General features: G+C 45.6%; 2 protein-coding genes across 6 annotated transcripts in view; one reads left to right on the top strand and one right to left on the bottom strand.

Moving 5' to 3' along the window:
* The window catches only part of DDR1 (discoidin domain receptor tyrosine kinase 1), a 104,245-nt gene extending 95,354 nt beyond the window's left edge, over positions 1 to 8,891 (top strand). For all 4 annotated transcript variants that reach the window (XM_056539108.1, XM_056539107.1, XM_056539106.1 and 1 more), the window contains exons 15-18: positions 35 to 241; positions 3,539 to 3,773; positions 4,904 to 5,053; positions 7,628 to 8,891. In XM_056539108.1, the coding sequence (XP_056395083.1) occupies positions 35 to 241; positions 3,539 to 3,773; positions 4,904 to 5,053; positions 7,628 to 7,786 (751 nt within the window). In that variant the 3' untranslated portion in view covers positions 7,787 to 8,891. The remainder of the gene's footprint in view (positions 1 to 34; positions 242 to 3,538; positions 3,774 to 4,903; positions 5,054 to 7,627) is intronic.
* A 10,737-nt stretch (positions 8,892 to 19,628) lies between these two features.
* The window catches only part of GNL1 (G protein nucleolar 1 (putative)), a 30,131-nt gene continuing 27,122 nt past the window's right edge, over positions 19,629 to 22,637 (bottom strand). For both annotated transcript variants that reach the window (XM_056538473.1, XM_056538474.1), the window contains exon 13: positions 19,629 to 21,358. In XM_056538473.1, the coding sequence (XP_056394448.1) occupies positions 21,093 to 21,358 (266 nt within the window). In that variant the 3' untranslated portion in view covers positions 19,629 to 21,092. The remainder of the gene's footprint in view (positions 21,359 to 22,637) is intronic.

Genomic DNA, 22,637 nt, shown 5'->3' on the forward strand with positions numbered 1-22,637 from the left:
ATCTGTCTCACCCATGATCTCCGTCTGTTCTCAGGAGCGATTTCTTAAAGGAACTGAAGATCCTGTCCCGTCTGAGCGACCCTCACATCATCCGCCTGTTGGGGGCCTGTCTGGATGAGGACCCCCTGTGCATGATAACCGAGTACATGGAGAACGGAGACCTCAACCAGTTTCTTAGTTCCCACGAATTGGCCGAGGAGGACGAGCGTATGGAGGATGGACACAATCCTCCCTGTATCAGGTGACCAAACCTATAGGCCCTCATTTACTATTGCAAACCCTACATATTTTGTCGGGTCGTGCGCCAGATTGTGGCCAGAAATTCTGTCTGCGCCAAAATTTGCGCCAGAATTGAAAAAAAACCCTGACTAACTCTCCATTTTACTAAGAAAACACGAAAAATGGGCGTGGTCATTGGGGAAAGGGGGGCGTGGTCACCAAAAAGGGCCGTGTTCCCGACATTTTCACACAAACCCAACATATTTACTAAGGTTTCCACAGGAAATGTGGTGGATTTGAGCTGAGGAAAACCCCACAGAGCACGTGTGAAAAAGGAAAATGTAGGGAAAGTGGAAAGTGTAGGGAAACCTTAGTAAATACCGTGGAAAATAAATTGTAGGGAATTAAAACCCACAAAGAAAACTACACAACACTCTTAGTAAATCAGGGCCATAGTTTTCTTATATTATAACCAGATCAATGGGAGAGATTGATCAAAACCTGTATAGAGGAAGAGTGGTGCAGTTGCCCATAGCAACCAATCAGATCGCTTCTTTCATTTTTCACAGGCCTCTTTAAAAATGAAAGCAGCGATCTGATTGGTTGCTACGGGCAACTCAGCAACTTCTCCTCTGGACAGGTTTTGATAAATCTCCCCCAATGTAATTTTAGAGAGACCGTACTCGTGTTTTTTGGGGAAACCCATAGACCTGATATGTTTGGTTGGCAGCTTCATGCAATTTTGACTGGATCTTCTGTCTACGGCAGTGTTTTCCAACCAGGGTGCCTCCAGGTGTTTCAAAACTACAACTCCCAGCAGGCCGGGACTACAACTCCCATGAGGCTGGGACTACAACTCCCAGCAGGCCAGGACTACAACTCCCAGCAGGTCGGGAGTTGTAGTTTTGCAACATCTGGAGGCACCCTGGTTGGGAAACACTGGTCTATGGTATACCATGGACATGAGCTTGTCAACAGGTCCCAGATGTTATGGCCACCACAGGACATCCTATATGTGCTGACAGCTTGTCATGGAAGCGCTCATGGCTTTGTTCCTTTACCACCTACTTATGAACTTAAAGGGGCACTCCAGAGGGAGAAAAAAAATGTTTTCAAATCAAGTCATACAGATTTGTAAATTGATTTAAAAATCTTAATCCTTCCATTACTTATCAGCTGCTGTATGCTCCAGAGGAAGTTGTGTAGTTCTTTCCAGCCTGCTTAGTGCTCTCTGCTGCCACCTCTGTCTGTGTCAGGAACTGTCCAGAGCAGGAGAGGTTTGCTATGGGCATTTGCCCCTGCTTTGGACACAGACAGAGGTGTCAGCAGAGAGCACTGTGGTCAGACTGGAAAGAACTACACAACTTCCTCTGGAGCATGCAGCAGCTGATAAGTACTGGATGGATTTAGATTGCTAAATAGAAGTAATTTATAAATCTGTATAACTTTCTGGCGCCAGTGGATTTGAAAATGTTTTTCTTGTCCTCCAGAGTACCACTTTAAGTTTATAAGTAGGTGTTCAAGCAATAAAGTCATGAATACTGCAGGCAGAAATTCCTTAGGGTATGTTCACACTGCGGAATTCCCGAGGAATTCCGTGAGCCGAATTCCGCAAGTAGAGTTCCGCGCAGTGAACATTCCCATCAGTGTTAACGGGTCTTCCGCGAGAAATTATTCAGCGCAAAGAAAGAACATGTTTATTCTTTGCGCAGAATTCCGCGAGTACTACATAGCTGTCAGTGGTGACGGCACAGTGCCCTGCGGTCCTACCTCTGAAGTATCTTCAGCGGCGGCCACCTGATGTAATCTCCCCTCGTGGAATTCCACAAGCGGAGATTCCGCAGTGTGAACATACCCTTAGTGTGAACTTACCTTTAGGAACATAGAGGGGGAACGATGTTACATTGTATCAAGCCAAGAAGAATAGTGAGGTGACCAAGCATACATTTCTATTTCCATAGTACCATGGCTAAGTACCTCCCATAAACTTCAATTGAGAGGTCGATGCACATACCTCTAGGCCTTAAAGGGGTACTCCGGTGGAAAAGATTTATTTATTTATTTTTAAATCAACTGGTGCAAGAAAGTTAAACAGATTTGTAAATGACTTCTATTTAAAAATCTTAATCCTTCCAGTACTTATCAGCTGCTGTATACTCCACAGGAAGTTATTTTCTTTTTGTATTTCTTTTCTGTCTGACCACAGTGCTCTCTGCTGACACCTCTGACCATGTCAGGAACTCTCCAGAGCAGGAGCAAATCCCCATAGCAAACCTATCCTGCTCTGGACAGTTCCTGATATGGACAGAGGTGTCACTAGAGAGCACTGTGGTCAGACAGAAAAGAAACTCAAAAAGAAAAGAACTTCCTGTGGAGCATACAGCAGTTGATAAGTACTGGAAGGATTAAGATTTTTAAATGGAAGTAATTTACAAATCTGTTTAACTCTCTGGCACCAATTGATTTAAAAAATAAATAAATAAAATTCCCACCGGAGTACCCCTTTAACTTTCAAGTCAGTCCTGGAAACTAACCACATAGTTAAACAGATTTGTAAATTACTTCTATTTAAAAATCTTAATTCCTCCAGTACTTATCAGCTGCTGTATACTCCACAGGAAGTTCTTTTCTTTTTGCATTTTTTTTCTGTCTGACCACAGTGCTCTCTGCTGACACCTCTGTCCATGTCAGGAACTGTCCAGAGCAGGAGCAAATCCCCATAGCAAACCTATCCTGCTCTGGACAGTTCCTGACATGGACAGAGGAGTCACTAGAGAGCACTGTGGTCAGACAGAAAAGAAACTCAAAAAGAAAAGAACTTCCTGTGGAGCATACAGCAGCTGATAAGGATTAAGATTTTTAAATAGATGTCATTTACAAATCTGTTTAACTTTCTAGCACCGATTGATTTAAAATAAATGTTTTCCACCTGAGTACCCCTTTAACTCAGTCATGGAAACTAACCACATAATAGTACCAACCACTGTGGCCACATACCAGCCCGTACCTTCACAAGTGCCAGTGGGAAGGATGAACATGATGGAAGTTGTAGTTCCAAAACAGCTTTTGGTTGCAGCTCGACGTTCTGGGTGACACATTCATAGAACGTGGTAATAATTTGGGGGAGATTTATCAAAACCCGTCCTAAGGAAAAGTTGCCCAGGTGCCCATAGCAACCAATCAGATCGCTCTACAAAATGAAAGAAGCGATCTGATTGGTTGCTATGGGCAACTTTTCCTTTGCACGGATTTCGATAAATCTCCCCCCATTGAGTGAATCCACAGTCTTAACCATGACCCTGCCTCTGTCTTCTCCCAGTTACCCCAGCCTCCTCTATGTGGCCCTGCAGATCTGCTCTGGTATGAAGTATCTCTCCTCACTTAACTTTGTTCACCGGGACCTCGCCTCTCGAAACTGCCTGGTGGGCGAAAACCTCACCATTAAGATAGCCGACTTCGGAATGAGCCGCAACTTGTACGCCGGAGATTACTACCGCATACAGGGCCGGGCGGTACTGCCGATACGGTGGATGGCCTGGGAGTGTATACTGATGGTGAGTAAGTGTATTGTTCCTCAGAAGTAGAGATGAGCGAACTTACATTAAATTCGATTCGTCACGAACTTCTCGGCTCGGCAGTTGATGACTTTATCCTGCATAAATTAGCTCAGCTTTCAGGTGCTCCGGTGGGCTGGAAAAGGTGGATACAGTCCTAGGAGACTCTTTCCTAGGACTGTATCGACATTTTCCAGCCCACTGGAGCACCTGAAGGCTAAACTAATTTACGCAGGATAAGACATCAACTGCCGAGCCGAGAAGTTCGTGACAAATCGAATTTACTGTAAGTTCGCTCATCTCTACTCAGAAGCATTGATCCCTATAGATCAATTTTTCCCAACCAGGGTGCCTCCAGATGTTGCGAAACTACAACTCTCAGCATGCCCGGACAGCCAACGGCTGTCCGGGAATGCTGGGAGTTGTAGTTTTGCAAAAGCTGAATGCTCCCTGGTTGGGAAACATTGCTATAGATAACTCCAACTCTGCCACTTAGACCTGCATTAGGCAAAAGATAGTGCAAGGGTTCCAAAACTACAACTCCCAGCATGCCCAGACAGCCGTTGGCTGTCTGGGCATGCTGGGAGTTGTAGTTTTGAAACATCTATGCTATGAACAACACAAACGTAGTGTATACGTTTTCTCTGGATTGTTTACAGAGCCCAAGGACTGGACAATATGGGAGGGGGCGCATGACGGGGGTTGGATGAGAAGCCATGTCAAGTAAATTCTTACCGAAAACAAATTGGCCAATCTGTGACCCCTGTGTAGTCATATAGGGGGAGATTTATCAAAACTTGTGCAAAGGAAAAGTTTCCCACTTGCCCATAGCAACCAATCAGAATTCTTTCATTTTGCAGAGGTCTTGTTAAAAATGAAAGTGAAAGCGATCTGATTGGTTGCTATGGGCAACTGGGCAACTTTTCCTCTGGACGGTTTTGATAAATCTCCCCCATTGCCCCTTTACTGTTCACACTTTTATAGGGTTCTGTCGGGGGTTTTGATAATATTGTGGTTTATTTCCCATGAAAAGAATTGGGAACCCCAATGGAAACCCTATAGGCTGCTAGAAAACCTCTTCACTGTATAGAAGACCTGACCCTTTTTCTTTGTACCGTCTGCACCTCCAGGGTAAATTCACCACCGCCAGCGACGTCTGGGCCTTTGGCGTGACGTTATGGGAGATTTTCATGTTGTGCAAAGAGCAGCCGTACGGAGAGCTGAACGATGAAGACGTCATTGACAATGCTGGGGAGGTTTTCAGAGACAGTAAGAAACAGGTGAGTGTGGGAGCAAGTAACGGTAAGGGACGACATCTGCAAGGAGTTTGTATGTTCTCCCCGTGTTTGGGTTTCCTTTGGGTACTTATATATACATTAATTGGCAGGGGTCAAGTCCTGGGGAAAAAAATTGTGTGGGAATTCACCCAAGATTTACCAAAGGGCTGGTCCTGCTAATGGGAACCGTGTTCCTGCTGTGGAAAAAGTGCAGGAACTCAGTTCCCACACGTTCCTGCAGGACTTAAAGGGGTACTCTGGCCCTGAGATATCTTATCCCTTATCCAAAGGATAGGGGATAAGATGTCTCAACGCGGGGGGGTCCCGCCGATGGGGACCCCCGCAATCTTGTATTCGCCACCCACCTGTTTGAGCTGCACGCTGCAGTGTCAGCTTATAAACAGCTGGGTGGCGTCTACGGGGCCGGAGTATCGTGACGTCACGACTCCGCCCCCCGTATGACGTCACCCCCGCCATGCAAGTCTATGGGAGGGGGCGTGACGGCCGTCACGCCCCTTCCCATAGACTTGCATTGCGGGGGCGGGGGTGACGTCATACCAGGGCGGAGTGGTGAAGTCACAATACTCCGGCCCCGTGGTTGACACCAGGCTGTTTGTGAGCTGGCACCGCGACATGCAGCTCAAACAGGTGGGTGGCGAATACAAGATTGCACGGGGCCCCAGCAGCGGGACCCCCCGTTTTGAGACATCTTATCCCCTATCCTTTGAATAGGGGATAAGATGTCTCAGGGACGGAGTACCCCTTTAAGCCCTGCAAATAGGTGAATTAAAGGGGTTATCCAGGAAAAAACTTTTTTATATATATCAACTTGCTCCAGAAAGTTAAACAGATTTGTAAATTACTTCCATTAAAAAAATCTTTATCCTTTCAGTACTTATGAGCTGCTGAAGTTGAGTTGTTCTTTTCTGTCTAAGTGCTCCCTGATGACACGTGTCTCGGGAACCGCCCAGTTTAGAAGCAAATCCCCATAGCAAACCTCTTCTACTCTGTGCAGTTCCCGAGACAAGCAGAGATGTCAGCAGAGAGCACTGTTGCCAGACAGAAAACAACAACTCAACTTCAGCAGCTGATAATTAATAGAAGTAATTTACCGTATATACTCGAGTATAAGCCGACCCGAATATAAGCCGAGGCCCCTAATTTTACCCCAAAATCCCAGGAAAAGTTATTGACTCGAGTATAAGCCTAGGGGGGGGAAAATACATCATCCCCCCGTCATCATCCAGACCCCCGTCATTAACACCCTCATCATCATCCCCCCTTCATCATCCTCTTGTCATCATCCCACCCCCCCCTTCATCATCCCCTTGTCGTCATCATCCCCACCCCCCTTCATCATCCCCTTGTCATCATCCCACCCCCTCTTCATCATCCCCTTGTCATCATCCCACACCCCCCCCTTCATCATCCCCTTGTCATAATCCCCCCCCCCTTCATCATCCCCTTGTCATCATCCCACACCCCCCCTTCATCATCACCGCTTGTCAATGTCTGATACAGTGGTCTTCAACCTGCGGACCTCCAGAGGTTTCAAAACTACAACTCCCAGCAAGCCCGGGCAGCCATTGGCTGTCCGGGCTTAGTGGTAGTTTTAGTTTTGAAACCTTTGGAGGTCTGCAGGTTGAAGACCACTGTGGCCTTCGACATCATCCAGCCCCCTCTCACCCCCTTTAGTTCTGTACTCACCTCCGCTCGGCGGGACGTTAGGGTGCGCTGGTCCGGTGCTGCAGGACTGTCCGGTGGGGAGGTCGTCCGGTGGGATAGTGGTTCCGGGCTGCCATCTTCACTGGGGGGCCTGCCTCTTCTCCGCGCTTCGGGCCCGGAATAGAGGCGTTGCCTTGACGACGACGCAAAGGGACGTTGGTAATGAACGTACCTCTGCGTCGTCGTCAAGGCAACGTGACTATTCCAGGGCCAAAGCGCGGAGAAGATGCCTCCCGGTGAAGGTGGCAGCCCGGAACCACTATCCCACCGGACGACCTCCCCACCGGACAGTCCTGCAGCACCGGACCAGCGCACCCTAACGTCCCGCCGAGCGGAGGTGAGTACAGAACTAAAGGGGGTGAGAGGGGCTGGATGATGTGGAAGGCCGCAGTGGTCTTCAACCTGCGGACCTCCAGAGGTTTCAAAACTACAACTCCCAGCAAGCCCAGACAGCCGATGGCTGCCCAGGCTTGCTGGGAGTTGTAGTTTTGAAACATCTGGAGGTCCACAGGTTGAAGACCACTGAGGACGGAGAGTTCACTCGATTATAAGCCGAGGGGGGTGTTTTCAGCACAAAAAATCGTGCTGAAAAACTCGGCTTATACTCGAGTATATACGGTACAAATCTGTTTAACTTTCTGGAGCCAGTTGATATATATATATATATATATATATATATATATATATATATATATATATAAGTTTTTCCTGGATAACCCCTTTAAGATTGTGAGCCCCAGTCAGGACAGGGGGCTTATTTGAGTGTACCACGCTGCGGAATCTGTTTGCACTATATAAGAACCTGCAGATTTATGAACATTAATTTGACTTCCTTTTTTGTGCACCTTCTAGATCTATCTCTCCCGGCCCCCGCCCTGTCCTCAATCCCTCTACGAGATAATGCTGCAGTGCTGGGCCAGAGACTGCAGGGAGCGGCCATCTTTCCAGGATATCCACGCTCTGCTCACCTCTCACGCCCTCTGCTGCTCGACCGTGGAAGTGAAAGAGTAACCCTGCCACCATACAGGACACTTTACATCGCCTATGTCATCGTTTTAACCCCATACTGCCATGTCTGTTCCTATAGCCAGCCATTCTTATCTATACGGCCTATGGGACATAAGGAGACTTCATGTGTTCATCCTCCTCTTCAAGCCTTCATCCCAGACAACTATTCCGCTGCCACGTGTCTTCTCAGCCTGTCATACACACTGGATATCCCAGGGTAGACCTATATGATCTACTTGTGCATACAATGTGAAACGCCGGATTCGGATCCATATACAAGCTATACTCCGTACACTGGATTTGTCAGGACAATATGGTGGCCCATTCATGGAGCTTATCATCCTATAAACTCACCACAATGGAGTCCACCCTCTTCATATGTCCCCTGCACCAGGGCGCACAGGATATGGAACACAGATTGTGTAAGAGCGCTTAAAGGAATTGTCCACTTTACACAAGACCTAATGGGGCATAGGGAAATAATAGAAACGGTCAGTGCTTAATTTTAGTGTTGAGCGGCATAAGCCATATTCGAATTCGCGATATTTCGCGAATATATGGACGAATATTCGTCATACATTCACAAAATGTGCATATTCGTAATATTCGTGTTTTATTTTCGCATATGCGAAAATGTGCATATGTGAAAATTAGCATATGCAAAAATGTGCATATATAAAAATTTGCATATGCGAAAATTCGCATATGTGAAAATTAGCACATGCGAACATTTGCATATAAAAAAATTTGCATATGTGAAACTTCGCATATGCAAAAATTTGCATATGCTGATTTTTGCAAATGCGAAAATTCGCACGCCGGTCTCACACAGTAGTATTAGAACCTTCTTTACGCCACACAAGCTGGAAGCAGAGAGGGATGATCACTGTGATGTGTACTGTGAAAAAAAAAACGAATATTCGTAATTGCGAATATATAGTGCTATATTCGCGAATATTCGCGAATTTGCGAATATACTATATTCGCAAATAAAATTTGCATTGCGAATATTCGCGAGCAACACTAGCGCTTATTAGATAGAGTGGACCATTCTCAATCTGGAGGATCTAACATTAGGGAAGTGTTTCCCAATCAGGGCGCCTCCAGCTGTTGCAAAACTACAACGCCCAGCATGCCCGGACAGCCTTTGGCTGTCCGGGCATGCTGGGCGTTGAAGTTTTGCAACAGCTGGAGGCGCCCTGGTTGGGAAACGCTGCATAAGAGGACTTCCTATGCATTTATATTTGGAGACAAGCAGCTTACAGGCCACCCTGGCACCGCTTATCCTGTAAAATCTCACCGACAAAAATTCAGATTACTTACTGCCATCATTAGGTAAGGGGTTCCCATTCAATAGCCCCATAGGATATTAGATTGTCAGACAAAATTTGAAGAATTCTCTGTTGCGTTTCGCATGTGATCCTCACCCCCAACTTCAATATTAAAAGGGGTACTCCGGAGGGGAAAACATTTATTTATTTATTTTTTCAATTCAACCGCTGCCAGAAAGTTGTTATACAGATTTGTAAATGACTTCTATTTCAAAATCTTAATCCTTCCAGTACTTATCAGCTGCTGTATGCTCCAGAGGAAGTTGTGTAGTTCTTTCCAGTCTAACCACAATGCTGTCCAGAGCAGGAGAGGTTCGCTATGGGGGATTTGCTCCTACTCTGGACAGTTCCTGATACAGACAGAGGTGTCAGCAGAGAGCACTGGGGTCAGACTGGATAGAACTACACAACCTCCTGTGGAGCATACAGCAGCTGATAAGTACTGGAAGGAGTCAAATTTTTTAATAGAAGTCATTTGCAAGTCTATATAACTTTCTCGCACCAGTTGATTTGAAATTTTCTTTTCCCCCCCACCGGAGTACCCCTTTAACATTAAGACATTCCACATGAAGAAACTATCTTAAAGGGGTCCTCCGCTGCCCAGCGTTTGGAACAAACTGTTCCAAATGCTGGAGTAGGGAGCTTGTGACGTCATAACCCCGCCCCCTCATGACGTCATGCCCCCTCCCATAGACTTGCATTGAGGGGGCGGGTTGTGATGTCACAAGGGGGCGGGGCTATAACGTCACATTCGGAACAGTTTCTTCCAAACGCTGAGCAGTGGAGTGCCCCTTTAAAAGTAGCCTCATTTTTACACTTTTCATTGGTACTAGAGATGAGCGAATTTACAGTAAATTCGATTCGTCACGAACTTCTCGGCTCGGCAGTTGATGACTTTTCCTGCATAAATGAGTTCACCTTTCAGGTGCTCCGTGGGGCTGGAAAAGGTGGATACAGTCCTAGGAGACTCTTTCCTAGGACTGTATCCACCTTTTCCAGCCCCACGGGAGCACCTGAAAGCTGAACTAATTTATGCAGGAAAAGTCATCAACTGCCAAGCCGAGAAGTTCGTGACGAATCGAATTTACTGTAAATTCGCTCATCTCAAATTGGTACATTTAGTCATAGCCCCCGGTCAGGTTTGGAAAAGCTCCATCATTCATGGCCCTCAGCTGCTCCTGCAATTATTCGAAGCGGAGATCCTTCCCGTAAAACGGGGGCATTATTGTTTCACTAATCTCCGAAAAACCTGTTTTTACGGTTTTCTGTATTTAAAAAAAGTCTCAAGTGTAATTTCGAGTGGGGATTGAGTAGGCACTCGTGAAAGCAAATGGAAATATTTCCTCAAAGTCATCATATCCTCGCCCATTTTGAGAGATGGGTCTTTGTTTGCCGGAGTCTCCAAAAAGTTTTGTCTCTCAAAGTCAAGACAGGAAGAAATTGATATTTCAAGAATGTTAAAAATGAGAAGCATCCATGGCGGATCCTCTGCCAGCCTTCTCTCCTCCATCATCCCACGCTCTGGAATCCGTATCTTACAGCGATGCCAATAGGGAGCTGCCGTCTCGCATATCACTTGACATTCTGCGCGCACACGCACATCTGCTGTTCGGAAATGCAATGGGCGGGCACGGATCCGAGAGAACGCTACTGTATTTTGTCTAGAAAAGTCCACGCCGGAACTTTCTATTCAACACTTGTAGCTTCAGGACCCCATTCTACTGTGCGCCATTTATAACACTTATGAGGCAGAGGTGTCTTGAGGCCCCCCCTTAGGCACCAGGGGCCCAATTCGACTGCTACCTCTCTACACCCCCTATAGTAACGCCTCTGAATAAATACACTCCATAGCCAATTGATACGGTACAGTAGATTTCACGACATGGTCACCTTCCTGCTTTAAAGGGGTACTCCACTGGCCAGCGTTCGGAAAATATAGTTCCGAACGTTGTGTTCGTGCTGCGGGGATTGGTCACGCCCCCTCAATTCAAGTCTATGGGAGGGGGCGTGGCAACGCCACGCCCCCTCCCATAGACTTGCATTGAAGGGGCGTGACCAATCCCCGCAGCGCGCACACACAGCGTTCGGAACTAAATCTTCCGAACGCTGGCCAGTGGAGTACCCCTTTAAAGGGGTACTCCGGTGGAAAACTTTTTTTTTGTTTTGTTTTGTTTTTTTAAATCAACTGGTGCCAGAAAGTTAAACAGATTTGTAAATGACTTCTATTAAAAAAAAAAAAAAAAAATCTTAATCCTTCCAGTACTTATTAGCTGCTTAATTTCTATAGAGGAAATTCTTTTCTTTTTGGAACACAGAGCTCTCTGCTGACATCACGCGCACAGTGCTCTCTGCTGACATCTCTGTCCATTTTAAGAACTGTCCAGAGTAGGAGAAAATCCCCATAGCAAACATACGCTTCTTTAGACAGTTCCCAAAATGGACAGAGATGTCAGCAGAGAGCACTGTGATCCAAAAAGAAAAGAATTTTCCTCTGTAGTATTCAGCAGCTAATAAGTACTGGAAGGATTAAGATTTTTTTTTTTAATAGAAATAATTTACAAATCTGTTTAACTTTCTGGCACCAGTTGATTTAAAGAAAAAAATTTAAAAAAAAAAAGTTTTCCACCGGAGTACCCCTTTTAAGGGTTTCGACCTTTCAAACCCAGTACAACTCCTAACCAGCGTCTCTCCTCCATCTGTCGTGTCTGGACGACTTGGACTCGGGACAATTTTACGTTTCTTTCAGCGGGATGGAAAAAATTCCAGCTTCTCGGTTGCTGGGCAGCATAATGGACACATTGTTAAGGATGCGAAAACGAAAATATTTAGGACATTAGCAACACGAAACCATTTTTCTATTTAGGAATATGAGAAACTGTCGCCGACAAACCTGATGATATAATGTGGGTTGTATTTAGGAACCCGCAAAAATGCATTTGGAGAATCAATATTTTGTTTTGCACGCAACGCGGGAGGAAACGGATAGGACGTTATCGAAACTCCTGCAAAAAAAAATATTGACAAATACGCCCCTTTTTGGGTCTTGCAAATGACTCTGCGGTCTCTCTTGGGAAACCCAATGGATGGTAATAGGAGTCGGGTCCTGATAAGCCTTAATACGGACTGTAATGATGGACGCTGCTTAAATCTTGGATAGTCGGAGCCGATCTTCCGTCGTCAGGAGGCTTAGACGTTTGTATCCCGGTTGTAACGCTACAGCCTGATGTGTATATATAGTTCTGCTTTAATTTAACGCTTTACATGGAGATTGTGTACCTTTTTATATGATGTTAATATATAGAGATTTGCTGAATTTCACTAATTTGCAGAAATAAAGATTGACTTTTTTTTTTAGATTCTTTTAGAACTCTTGGTCCTTGTGTGTTTTTTTTTGTTTTTTTTCTTCTTTTACTTGTATTGGATGTCATTGACCTTGACACTTCTCCAAATTGACCCAACGTGGCCATTGCTGATCCAGCAGGGTAGTAGTTAAGAGGTCCTCCAGAAGAAAAAATTAATATTTTTAAATCAACTGTGGCCAGAAATGTCTACAGTTCTGTTAAAGGAGAACTCCAGACCATAAAAAGTGTCGCCCATAGTGCCGGCTTGAAATGAGCGAACTTACAGTAAATTCGATTAGTCACAAACTTCTCGGCTCGGCAGTTGGTGACTTTATCCTGCATAAATTAGTTCAGCTTTCAGGTGCTCCCGTGGGCTGGAAAAGGTGGATACAGTCCTAGGAGACTCTTTCCTAGGACTGTATCCACCTTTTCCAGCCCACCGGAGCACCGGAAAGCTGAACTAATTTATGCAGGATGAAGTCAGCAACTGCCGAGCCGAGAAGTTCGTGACGAATCGAATTTACTGTAAGTTCTCTCATCTCTAGTGCCGGCAGTAAAAAATTAAATATGTACATACCTTCCTCCGCTCCCCCGGTAACCGGCTCCTGTCTCCACCGCGATCCTCTTCCTGGTTGCCGGTGGTCGGATGAGTCATACTGCGTTCAGCCAATCACCAGCCGCAGCGCAGTCCGACTCGGCCAGCGATAGGCTGAGCGGCAGTGTGAGAACGCTTCAGAACACAAAACGCTTCGCTACACCGGCACCTGCGGCCGGGGCCAAAAACGTCACACTGCCGCTCAGCCTATCGCCGGCCGAGTCGGACTGCGCTGCGGCTAGTGATTGGCTGATTCATCCGACCACCGGCAACCAGGAAGCGGATTGCGGCGGAGACCGGAGCTGGTTACCGGAGGCCCCGGGGGAGCGGAGGAAGGTATGTACATCTTTATTTTATTTTTTTACTGCCGACACTATGGGGGACAATTTTTATGGTCTGGAGTTCTCCTTTAATTACTTCTATTTAAAAAGCTTAACCCTTCCAGTACTTATCAGCTGCTATATGCTTCAGAGGAAGTTGTGTAGTTCTTTCCAGTCTGACCACAGTGCTCTCTGCTGACACCTCTGTCCAGAATTGGAGCAAAGCATCATAGCAAACCTCTCCTGCTCTGGAAAATCCTGACATGGACAGAGGTGTCAGCAGAGAGCACTGTGATCAGACTGGAAATAACTACACAACTTCCTGTGGAGCATATAGCAGCTGATAAGTACTGGAAGGATTAAGATTTTTTTTTAAATAAATAGAGGTACTTTACAGATCTGTCTAACTTTTTGTGCACCAGTCTATTTGAAAATATTCTTCTTCCTCTGGAGTGCCCCTTTAAGTTGGGCACACAACTAGCTGACAGACCTGGTCTGGTCAGCAGCTCTATATTAGCGGCTTTCCCTCTGGCTAAGGCTGGGTTCACACCACATTTTTGCCATACTGTTTTCAATCCGTTTTTCTAAAGAAAACCGTATGGCAAAAAAAAAAAAACGGATGGAACAGTATGGGAAAAAGTAAACCATATGCGTTTTTAAACCGTATACTGTTTTTAAAGGTGCATACAGTTCTGTCCGTTTTTATAAAAAAATAAATAAAATGACACACGTTTTTGAAAATTTTGTCCATTTTTAATGGGAGGGGTCTTAAATGGGGACTTTAGGATGCAATTGCGCATGTGCAAAGTAAAAACCGTATATGGTTTCCCGTATGGAACCGTATACATGTGCATTTCCCATTGACGTCCATGTTAAAAAAAAAAAAAGTATGCGGTTGCAGTACGGTTTTTAAACCGGAGACAAAACCGTGGTAAACTACTGTTTTGAGTACGGGAGAAAACCGCATTGCAAGCAAACCGTATGCAACCGGTTGCATCCGGTTTTCAATTATTTGTCTATGTATACGGTTTTCAATAGGATTCCATACGGTTTTCAATAATAAAAACGTATACGGGAAACGTACTTGAAAAACGTGGTGTGAACCCAGCCTTATAGAAGGGAGTCCTGGGTGCGGAGCACCCTAAGGCCATGTTCACATGTCAGTATTTCCATGCCGGATTCTGTTTTGGAACTAGGCACGGAGATTCTGCTGCGCTTTGTACAAGGTGGAATTTTCGTGCCAGATATTTCCAACGTGGAAATTCCATTTTCCGTGTCTGAACAAAGAATGAACATGTTAATTCTTTGTGCGGAGTCCGCACTGAATGCATAGCCATCTATGAGCTGACGCACTCCTGTGCGGTCCTAGCGCCGGCATAATATGCAGTTTTCGGAGTGTCCGCACGGAGATTCCACATGTGGACATTCGGATTAGAAATGAGCGAACTTACAGTAAATTCGATTCGTCACGAACTTCTCAGCTCGGCAGTTGATGACTTTTCCTGCATAAATTAGTTCAGCTTTCCGGTGCTCCGGTGGGCTGGAAAAGGTGGATACAGTCCTAGGACTGTATCCACCTTTTCCAGCCCACCGGAGCACCGGAAAGCTCAACTAATTTATGCAGGAAAAGTCATCAACTGCCGAGCCGAGAAGTTCGTGACGAATCGAATTTACTGTAAGTTCGCTCATCTCTAGTGTGAACATAGCCTAACTCTTCTAATATACTTTGTTCAAAGGCACTGCTTGCTGTCAATGACTAAAAGAAACATTGGCTCAGATTTATCAAACTATGTGAGAGTAAAACTGTAGTGTTTTCCCCCACAGCAACCAATCACAGCTCTGCTTTCACTTTACCACAGCTCATTAGCTGAGCTGCGATTGGTTGCTGTGGAAACATTTCTCCAGTTTCTCTCTCACATTGGCCGGGTTCACACCACGTTTTTGCAATACGCTTCCCGTATACGTTTTTGAATTTAAAAACCGTACGGGACCGTATTGGAAACCGTATGCATTGACTCTCCATTAAAAACCGTATGCCAAAAGATGCATCAGGTTGTGTCCGTTTTGCATCTTGTACGGTTTTGTCAGGTTTTTTTTTTTTTTTTTCCCCTGTACCCAAAATCGTAGCCTACCACTGTTTTTGGTCCGGGTGAAAAATTGTATTGAAACGTATACTTTAATTTTTTATATATATTTTTTTAACATGGGAGCCAATGGGACAGGATAGAACCGTATGTTCATGCGCTTCCATCCGGTTTTTGACTTTTGTACAGTTTTTTTTTCTTGGAATTTCAATCAAACAAGTGAAACTTTATTCATAATGAAAAAAAGTAACAAAGCGGATGCAACCGGACATCATTTTTTCAAACTGTATACGTTTTGAAACACATGTTTTGATACAGTTTAGTCAGGTTTTGAGGAATCCTTTTTATTTATTTATTTTTAAATCAAAAACCTGATACGGGAACTGTATTGAAAAAACGTGGTGTGAACCCAGCCATAGTTTGATAAATCTGGGCTAGAGATGAGCGAACTTACAGTAAATTCGATTCGTCACGAACTTCTCGGCTCGGCAGTTGATGACTTTTCCTGCGTAAATTAGTTCAGCCTTCAGGTGCTCCGGTGGGCTGGAAAAGGTGGATACATTCCTAGGAAAGAGTCTTCTAGAACTGTATCCACCTTTTCCAGCCCACCGGAGCACCGGAAAGCTGAACTAATTTATGCAGGAAAAGTCATCAACTGCCGAGCCGAGAAGTTCGTGACGAATCGAATTTACTGTAAGTTCGCTCATCTCTAATCTGGGCCATTGTTGTTGATACTGAGGGGATGAAAGCCTGTACGGCAGTGTTTTCCAGCCAGCATGCCTGCAGCTGTTGCAAAACTACAACTCCCAGCATGCCCGGACAGCCTTTGGCTGTCCGGGCATGCTAGGAGTTGTAGTTTTGCAACAGCTGGAGGCACCCTGGTTGGGAAATACTACACAGTCATAGCTGGGCCTGCAATGTCTCCACCTAAATTAAAATGCCGGGCACCAGATGAGAGTCGTCCCTCACTCCAAAGACAAAAGGCCAAACATTTCAGCCATGTTGTGAATAGCCGAGACACTCCTCCTTAGCAACAGCTGGACTCAAGTGGTTACGCTACTAGAGTGTTTCCATGGTTACGGGGGGTGACAATGGAATGTCAGCAATTCAATAGAAGAATGAGTGGCCATGGTTCAGCTGTGGATCAGAATACTTATAGGGGCACAATCCAATAGTATTAATTCTAAGCAAAAGAAAATCACCTCAGGGATCAGTAAATAGAATCGTATTTATTTGTATACAGCAAAATAGACATTTGAAGCCAAGAAAACTATGAGAAATTGGAGTATACATGCCTTCGGAAGCTTAGGCCAAGAGGGCATACCGAATATGAGGTAAGGGCGTCGTCATTGGGTTACAGGTCAGCCATGTTGCAAGGATCACTTCCTTAGGATGGTTACCTCACAGATCCAAAATGGGATATCACATCCTATTCTCTACTTAAAAAGGGAAGGCCTGCTTTTCTTTTTTTGTACCAATGCCTCTTGAGGGTGCGTTCACACGCTAGGAACTAGCAGCGGATTTTCCGCTGCAGGAAATCCGCTGCGAGTTACGCTACCATTGATTTAAATGAGTCCACAGACAGTCCGCAATAGTGTCAGATTTGCGGACTGTCCGCGGACTAGGGATCGGCCTTAATCGGTACCGGCAATTATCTTGCCGATAATGCCCCGCCCCCCCCCCCCCGTGCTGCGTCGCACCCCCCACCGTAGTGCTGGGCGGTATACCGGTATGAACCGGATACCGTTTTTTTTTTTTCCTCCCACGTATGCATTTTTGCCCATACCGCTATACCGGTCAGACCCCTCCCCCACCTTCCGAGTCAATAAAAAAAATTAAACTGACCCGTAATGGGGGTGGTCCGGGCCATCCATCCTTCCTCTAGTGTCCGGCGGCATTCCGGGTGGAGGGTGAACCGGTCCGAGCTGTCCTTCTCCGGGGGTCCGAGCAGTCTCCGGCCTAGTACGCTGCATAGATGCCGCTACTCCGTGACGTCAGGTGCGTCGCTGCGCAGCGGCGTCTATGCAGCGTTACTAGGCCGGAGCGGAGAAGAGGACCCCCGGAGAAGGACAGCCCGGAACGGTTCACCATCCACCCGGAATGCCGCCAGACACTACAGGAAGGATGGATGGCCCGGACAACCCTCCCCGGACGGTCCCTGCAGGTGGAGTCAGGGTTCTGGGATGGACAGGGGTCTGTATAATATACTATACCTACAGTAGGCCCTCCAGCAGTTGCAAAACTACAACTCCCAGCATGCCCGGACAGCCAACGGCTGTCCGGGCATGCTGGGAGTAGTAGTTTTGCAACAGCTGGAGGCACCCCTAGGCGCGGTGCGGCGGGGGGGGGGGAGCGGTGGCGGTGATAGGTCTCAGGACCCCCCGACAGGCAGGGGGAGAGAAGCGGGTGGCGGCGCCCTATGGCACCACAAAAGCCACTGCAGTGCATTGATTTAATGATCTGCAGCGGTGTCGCGGGTGGATAAATAGCCGATAACTTATACCGGAATATCGGTATAAGTTATCGGCCCTAACCTCCACCGATTATCGGTATCGGCCCTAAAAAAAACGATATCGGTCGATCCCTACCGCGGACCCATTCAAATGAATGGTAGCGTAACTCGCAGCGGATTTCCCGCAGCGGAAAATTCGCTGCTAGTTACTAGCGTGTGAACGCACCCTAAATGAAAAATAAAGCAACTTTTTAAATGGTTTTACCTTAAAAAAAATTTTTTTTTTAAATAAAAAGCTCCTATCCATTTGGGTCTACAGCTCCTATGGACAGCTGTGTGTCTCCATGGTAACAGACTACAAAAGAAATTCTGTGTAGTCTGGATCATGCAGTCGCGATGTCTTCTATCTGTCCTCTGCTTCATATTAAAGGGGTACTCCGGTGGATTTTTTTTTTTTTTTTTTTTTTTTAATCAACTGGTGTCAAAGTTACAGATTTGTAAATTACTTCTATAAAAAAAAAATCTTAATCCTTCCAGTATGTATCAGCTGCTGCATGCTCCACTGGAAGTTCTTTTCTTTTTGAATTTCTGACCACAGTGCTCTCTGCTGACTCCGCTGTCCAGAGCAGGATAGGTTTGCTATGGGGATTTGCTCCTGCTCTGGACAGTTCCTGAGATAGACAGAGGTGTCAGCAGAGAGCACTGTGGTCAGACAGAAAAGAAACTCAAAAAGAAAAGAACTCCCTGTGGAGCATACAGCAGCTGATAAGTACTGGAAAGATTAAGATTTTGTAATAGAAGTAATTTACAAATCTGTTTAACTTTCTGACACCAGTTGATTAAAATAAATAAAAATAAATTCCACCGGAGTACCCCTACTCCAGGGAACACAACTTCTCCCTTTTCACAGGACAGAAATAAGGGTCTCATCATGGCGGGGAGGACTCCCCGCAAACTCTGGTACGGGGCTCAGCTCTCACAAGGAATTTTCCATACTCCTGAGTGCTCCGGACCCCACCTTCCGAGACGAGCAGGAGTGACAGCCCCCTCAGCCAATCACTGATGAGACTCGAGCATGTCTCTGTGGGTGGGGGGCCGGAACGCTCAGGGGGTGAAACAGCTGAATAGTAATTTCAGTGTGATAGCGGGGCCCTGTAATGGAGATTAGTGAGTTGGGGGGAGGGGTTCCCAGCGGTCGGTCCGGGGTGGGGGGAGGAGTTGTGTTCCCCGGAGTACCCCTTTAACCTAGCAAATGGTGACTAAGACAAATGGGAATAGCACTGCAGGACCACATATCTTAAGCTAAGTCTGTATCTAATGGCAGGGCTTATCGACCAGTGTGCCTCCAGCGGTTGCAAAACTACAACTCCCAGCATGCCCGGACAGCAGAAGACATGCTGGGAGTTGTAGTTTTGCAACAGCTGGAGGCACACCGGTTGGAGACCATTGATCTAAGCAAACCCAAAACGATAGATTTTTTTTTTATTAACACTATACGTAAAGTTGCTTACATTTTTATTTTTTATTTTAGGTAGACCACAAAAAAAATTAAAAATAAATCTGCTTGCAAAGATGAACACAACCTACAATACAAACCCAACCTAAAGTCCAAGGCAAGAATGACGGAGACGCTGCGCAAATCCTCTTAGAATCGGAAGTTTAGTTTTCTATTGGAAAAGTTTACATTACAAATTCGGTTATACAGAGCACCTTGGTCCCCCCCCCCCGCCCCTCCCCCAACAAGCTCTCCCTCCATACGATATTCATGGAATAAGCATGCACAATATCAATGTAGTATAGTAGAAGCAACTCGGCTGAGGCGAAAGAAACAAACCCTAAAACACCACAACTCCGCCATATTTTTTTTTGAATGGATGTGGTCGGGTCTATGCACAGAATAAGCGGCCATTTTGTGAGCTGGATGGTTTTTTGAGATGACTTCTGTCACATGACTGAGGTATGGCGTCACGTGGGAACCTTAGGCCCGGCTAGTTTCACGTCATGATGCCAGTAATTCGGTCCATTGTATCGGCGAAGGTCACAAAGTGGCTGAGCTTACGGCCTGCGGGAAATCAAAGTCAATAGAAAATGGCAAACGTCAACGTCGCGCCTATAATTCACACGATGCTACAGGGAAAAAAATCACCAGTTGGCCATGTCAGTCTGTGGGGCAGTCAGAGACACAGAGAGGCTCATGTGTAAGTGCCGTCCGGTGCGACAGATTCCTCGAAAAGTGTTTTACAAAGAGTGTGCCTCCAGCTGTTACAAAACTGCAACTTCCACGGCGATGCCCCCTTCCATAGACATAAATGGAGGGGCGTGGCGTGATGTCACAAAGGGCGTGGCCGTGAAGTCACGACAACTTCTGCAGGAACTCAGTATTTGTTTAGAACGCCCGTTGCTGCAGGAGTTTGCGGGGGGCCCCAGCACCAGGACCCCCGCCATCAGACATCTTATCCCCTAAATTACTTCTATTAAAAAAATCTTAATCCTTCCAGCCTTCCAGTACTTATTAGCTGCTGAATACTGCAGAGGAAGCTCTCTGCTGACATCATGACCACAGTGCTCTCTGCTGACACCTCTGGCCATTTTAAGAACTGTCCAGAGTAGGAGAAAATCCCCATAGCAAACATATGCTGCTCTGGACAGTTCCTAAAATGGACAGAGATGTCAGAGATGAGAGCTCTGTGTTCCAAAAATAAAAGAATTTCCTCTGTAGTATTCAGCAGCTAATAAGTACTGGAAGGATTAAGATTTTTTAATAGAAGTAATTTACAAATCTTTTTGTAAATGTTTACAATTCTTTTTTAAAGAATTGCTGGCCCAGGGAGGAGGCCATATTATGTAACAGATTCTCATATAAGCCTCATCTGTGTCTCCTGCAAATAAAGTAACCCAATGAGCTTCCATCCTTCTGTGAAGTGAAGCCATTGGACGCCACCTGTGGCTCCTCAGCATGCTCGGAATTGTAGTTGTGCCACATGTGAAGAGACACAGATAGCAGGACACGGAGTGTACAGGGAGCAGTCATGGGGCACAGGTCAGCTTCTTATAAAGCAGATTACTGTGCGGGGGTGGCTCTGCCTGGTTACTGTGCAGTAAGTGAATGATGGGAAGGTTGTTGTATAGAGGCAATGACCTCACCTTTACTTTGGACAAGCCTCCCAATGTCAAAACACAACCTCCTCAACACTCGTCCTCAGCCAGGAGGGCATAAGGGTTAACATCAGCAGTTTTACTTTTGGTCCCTTTCGTAGCCTGTGGCTTTGTGGAATCTTCATCTTCATCTTCCTCCTCATCTGCGTCCCGGTCACGTTCTTCCTCTTCTTCTCCTGAACTGGAGATCTCCTCCTCCTCGTCTTCTGCGGCTGAAGAGGAGTGACTCTCCGACTGTCCTCGTGACTCAACCTGGGAGACAATTTCCAATGTTTCTGGGTGCTTCTCCCAAGTGGCTGTAAGAGGAAAGGAATTATAAGTGTAACAATTGCCTGAACACACACAATGGCCATTTTACTAACTAACCCCATCTACATTTTACAATAACATTTACATTCGTTTACATATAAAGCAGGAGCGCTGTGTTCATTACAAGGAAGTTACTTTCTGTATTATTCATCCTAGGAAGTTACTTTCTGTATTATACTCCAGAGCAGCACTCACTATTCTGCTGGTGAGGTCACTGTGTACATACATTATATTACTTATCCTGTACTGATCCTGAGTTATATCCTCTATTATACTCCAGAGCTGTACTCACTATTCTGCTGGTGAGGTCACTGTGTACATACATTACATTACTTATCCTGTACTGATCCTGAGTTATATCCTGTATTATATTCCAGAGCTGCACTCACTATTCTGCTGGTGGGGTCACTGTGTACATACATTATATTACTTATCCTGTACTGATCCCGAGTTATATCCTGTATTATACCCCAGAGCTGTACTCACTATTCTGCTGGTGAGATCACTGTGTACATACATTACATTACTTATCCTGTACTGATCCTGAGTTATATCCTGTATTATACTCCAGAGCTGTACTCACTATTCTGCTGGTGGGGTCACTGTGTACAGTGGGGATCAAAAGTTTGGGCACCCCAGGTAAAAATTTGTATTCATGTGCATAAAGAAGCCAAAGATGGAAAAATCTCCAAAAAGCATCAAATTACTGATTAGACATTCTTATAATATGTCAACAAAAGTTAGATTTTATCTCCATCATTTACACTTTCAAAATAACAGAAAACAAAAAAAATGGTGTCTGCAAAAGTTTGGGCACCCTGCAGAGTTAATATCCTGTACTAGGCAAAAAAAAAAGAGAGTTCGAATGGCGCTCGCCTCCTCCATGCAGGTGCAGTCAGTCCTCCTCCACTGTCTCCAAAGTAAATATCCAGAAGATACACAGCACTGGTAAAACCATTACGTTATTGGAAATCCATGTTAAAAATCCATCCAAACAGGTGCACACGGGCAAGTGTGGAGGTAACAACCTCCCCCTACCGGGCCTTAATCATAGATAATATCTTGTACTGCCCCCTTTAGCAAGTATCACAACTTGTAAACGCTTTTTGTAGCCAGCCAAGAGTCTTTCAATTCTTGTTTGAGGTATCTTTGCCCATTCTTCCTTACAAAAGTCTTCCAGTTCTTTGAGATTTCTGGGCTGTCTGTCACGCACTGCTCTTTTAAGGTCTATCCATAGATTTTCAATTATGTTGAGGTCAGGAGATT

The sequence above is a fragment of the Hyla sarda genome, chromosome 9, assembly GCF_029499605.1.
Source record: "Hyla sarda isolate aHylSar1 chromosome 9, aHylSar1.hap1, whole genome shotgun sequence".
Lineage (NCBI taxonomy): Eukaryota > Metazoa > Chordata > Amphibia > Anura > Hylidae > Hyla > Hyla sarda.